At 45.5% G+C, this 3,182-nt stretch overlaps 2 protein-coding genes across 2 annotated transcripts; both read left to right on the top strand.

Moving 5' to 3' along the window:
• Positions 1-448: 448 nt before the first annotated feature.
• On the top strand, positions 449-1,109 carry Pmar_PMAR005087 (eukaryotic translation initiation factor 3 subunit, putative; the record flags this gene model as incomplete). Its single annotated transcript, XM_002786340.1, has 3 exons — positions 449-522; positions 575-740; positions 1,026-1,109. The coding sequence occupies 3 exons, from the start codon at positions 449-451 to the stop codon at positions 1,107-1,109; spliced, it is 324 nt and encodes a 107-aa protein (XP_002786386.1).
• A 719-nt stretch (positions 1,110-1,828) lies between these two features.
• Positions 1,829-1,980, top strand: Pmar_PMAR005088 (hypothetical protein; the record flags this gene model as incomplete). Its single annotated transcript, XM_002786341.1, has 1 exon — positions 1,829-1,980. A coding segment is annotated over one exon (152 nt), but the record flags the coding sequence as incomplete, so codon positions are not given.
• Between the last annotated feature and the right edge of the window lie 1,202 nt (positions 1,981-3,182).

The following is a 3,182-nucleotide window of genomic DNA, read 5'->3' on the forward strand; positions in this document are numbered from 1 at the left end:
AGTGTTCTCCATATCACTAGGGCGAAACTTCATTGTATAGCATGAAATTTTTTGGGCTCAGCTGTGCTGTACAGTGTGGCTCAATTTTATGTGGAGAAATGTGTGTTATTCTCGAAGATTGACGAGAATCGTTCTGGAAATATATTGAATATTTGGTGACAGTGCTATGATGTGATATAAGTAACCTTCTGAGTTGGTGATAGCGACAAGTTGTACTAACATTAATCCTGGAATAGGAAGATAGGCAGATTGGCACTGACTGTATTATGATTATATTTTATGAATACAGTACGCTGTTAATAAGTTTACTAAGTTACCACTACAGCTTGAAGTTTGGCGTCATCATGTATAGGTACACAACAACGCCTTCAAGTTGGGTCGTTGGGTTGCTAGTGCCCTTCTGGCGGGTACTAATGTTTTCAAGCTGGGCTATGTCACCCGTGCTCGCATGAATGACCCTTTTCACCATTCGCTGCTAAGTGTCCAGACATACAAGACGGAGGAGTTTGCCAAGCAAATAGGGTATGGGGTTTTTATTGATTTATATAGTACTTGAAGTAGCTCATTTCTTCAGGATGAACACCTCAAATGCATTCGGCATTGTTCAAGCTATTGTGGACTTGGTGATGCAGTATAAGGCTCCTGGAGCGGAGGAAGAGGAGGAGGACGGAGCATCGTCGTTTGCTGGGAAATTCCTGCTTCTTAAGGAGCCGTCCAAGAGCATGATCCGACTTTATGCGGTAATTATTCTGCTACTTTCTGTGTGTATTTTTGATGGTAGTCGAAATTTCCCTATCGATTAGTGATAGCATAACTGGGTAGAAAATGACAATGACGAACGAATTTACGAGATATGTATACCTACATTTTGAAGCTGGTTTTAGTTTGGGAATTGTCTTACTTCCGAATCGCTAGGCGGCTGCTGCGATTGCTTACATCTATACTCAATAGTGTTCTCGTCTGAGCTCATAGCCCCTATGTTGGCTATTGTGAATGCATATTATTTTATTACGGGAACTATTCAGGTACCATGGGAGGAGTTTGAAGAGTCGGACGAAGAGGAAGAGGAGGAATTGTCAGATGAAGAGGATGAGGAGGAAGAGTTGTAAAAGCAGACTGCTGCCCAGGACTCTTCGAAAGGCGCGATAACGATGTTGGTCAACTGTTTCTATCCAACGACATTACTAGTGTGTCGCGTTGTAGTACTGAGTAAATCAATGCACGGTTTTGGTATGTATTTTGGTTAAGTATTGCCGAATTTAGTCGACTAGGCCGAGTTGAGGTGCATGAAGATATGGGTGGGATTGTCATCGGTGCAAGTGGACGAGACAGGACTCGTATACGTGTCCTATCAGATGTCGATTTTCCAGTAGCTGGCCCTCTTCCACCGAAGAGCCTCCAGGCGAGTACTCGATCAATCTAGCGCTCCTTGTGAACTCTACTGTCCCCCCTTCTACACAAACGGTCCCAGTCGCACTATCTCTGATGACTAGGGCTTCGTGACGAAGGGGCGGAGTTCGCTCGCCCACCATGGGCCATTAAATTGACATTGATTAACAAATGGATCTCCATTGCTGTTCATCCTGATCGAATTAGTGCGATGAGTTAGAGAGGGATGCGGCTATAAGCAATTTTATCTTGCCGGAGGAACAAGGGGACATATTCGCAGATATTCGCATACCAATAATTGGATGATTTATGCGTGCGTCTCGACTAACCACGTCGTAGATACTGAATTATCAGTCTACCTAAAGCGGGCACGAATGAATTATTTTCAGTTTACGACGTGGCCCTTCCAATGGCATTGTATTTTCGTCGAGCCCGTCTGATGGGAGCATCGAGTCGAGGGACCATCCTGGCTGCCATAGACAATCGAGTCGTAGACGCTAAGTTCAAGCTCCTTGAGAGGAATCTCGCTAGAGCGGTGGACAGGACGACTATACAGCGCACAAAGCAGCTGGCTGATGCGTACTTGGACGAGTAGGATGGTCCTCTGTTCATCGCAGAGAGTGATGATTAATTGAGAAGGCTCCTGTGTGAAATCGGCCCCAGCGAAATGCCAATCCTCGAATGTGTTTGCGACACTTCAACACAAACATGCGAAAGTGGCGCTCGCTATGGATTTCAGGATTCGACGTTTTCTAACATGATTTAATTTTGCAATTGGGCACAGTTTTGCTTACATTCAGGTGTCAACTTGCGACGCATTCAAATTGAAGTTTGGTGTTCTACTCGTCTCGAAGTTGGTATTGAATATTCCTGGAAAAAGTTTTCTAAATTTCATATTGAGAATGTTTTTCCCAAATTGAAATTGGCTAGATTTTAATGCCTGATATTGAGGTTCCACCCTTGCGACTTGGGTTGCCAAGTAGTGTGGTCCCTTTTCCTAGAAATTGCGATACAATCGTCGCACGTTAACAAAATAGTGACAAATCTGTATATCTGTATCGGTATGGTTGTAGATATGACCGGGTGTGTCGAACGAATGAGTCCAAGAGTATCCTCGCTAGAATCATACGAAGTTCACAAGAACGAGCGGAAGCTCTTTTTGAGAGAGCGGTTACTTTATACCAGTCTCTGCTACATCAGTGATACAAATCCCTGCGGTCTTCGGATCTATTGGGATTCCCCCTCAGAGTTGTCGAGCCGGAAGGCCTACACGCATGTGCCGTGTCCCTACTTGAGTATAGACGGCCAGAGTTGTATCCCTATGCAGTTGGTTTTGCTCGGAAGCTCGCGCTTCACCCAGTGTGCACCGCAGAGTTCGCAACGAAGTCGCCTTTCCAAGAGAGGTAATAACAGAAATCTTCCGAGTGCGTAAGATTCACAACACATCTCCTACTTAGAGCTACTCAATATCATTATGCTACGTCGTTGGTCCTTCTGAAGCAGTCGGGCCATTGGGACTTGGCAGAAGAGGTGCTCGCGCTGTGAGGTGTATTGCTTTGCTGTATTCGATCGTCGTAGTTATTCGAAGAAGCACGCAAGTACGAGTGGAATTCCGAGTGTCCGATTGCGTGGACATCAATCCTCCAAACGCCGGCGATATTCATCCCGGATCTGCGGCCTCCACAACCATGGTGGGACGAGAGGAAAGAATTGCCTATGAACGAGGTGTCATCTGTAGGGATCGAACTCGGGTCCTTCGGGTTACCTCAGGCACTCTTAGAGAATCGGGCTAT

The sequence above is a fragment of the Perkinsus marinus genome (assembly GCF_000006405.1).
Source record: "Perkinsus marinus ATCC 50983 genomic scaffold scf_1104296931384, whole genome shotgun sequence".
Classification (NCBI taxonomy): Eukaryota; Perkinsozoa; order Perkinsida; family Perkinsidae; genus Perkinsus; species Perkinsus marinus.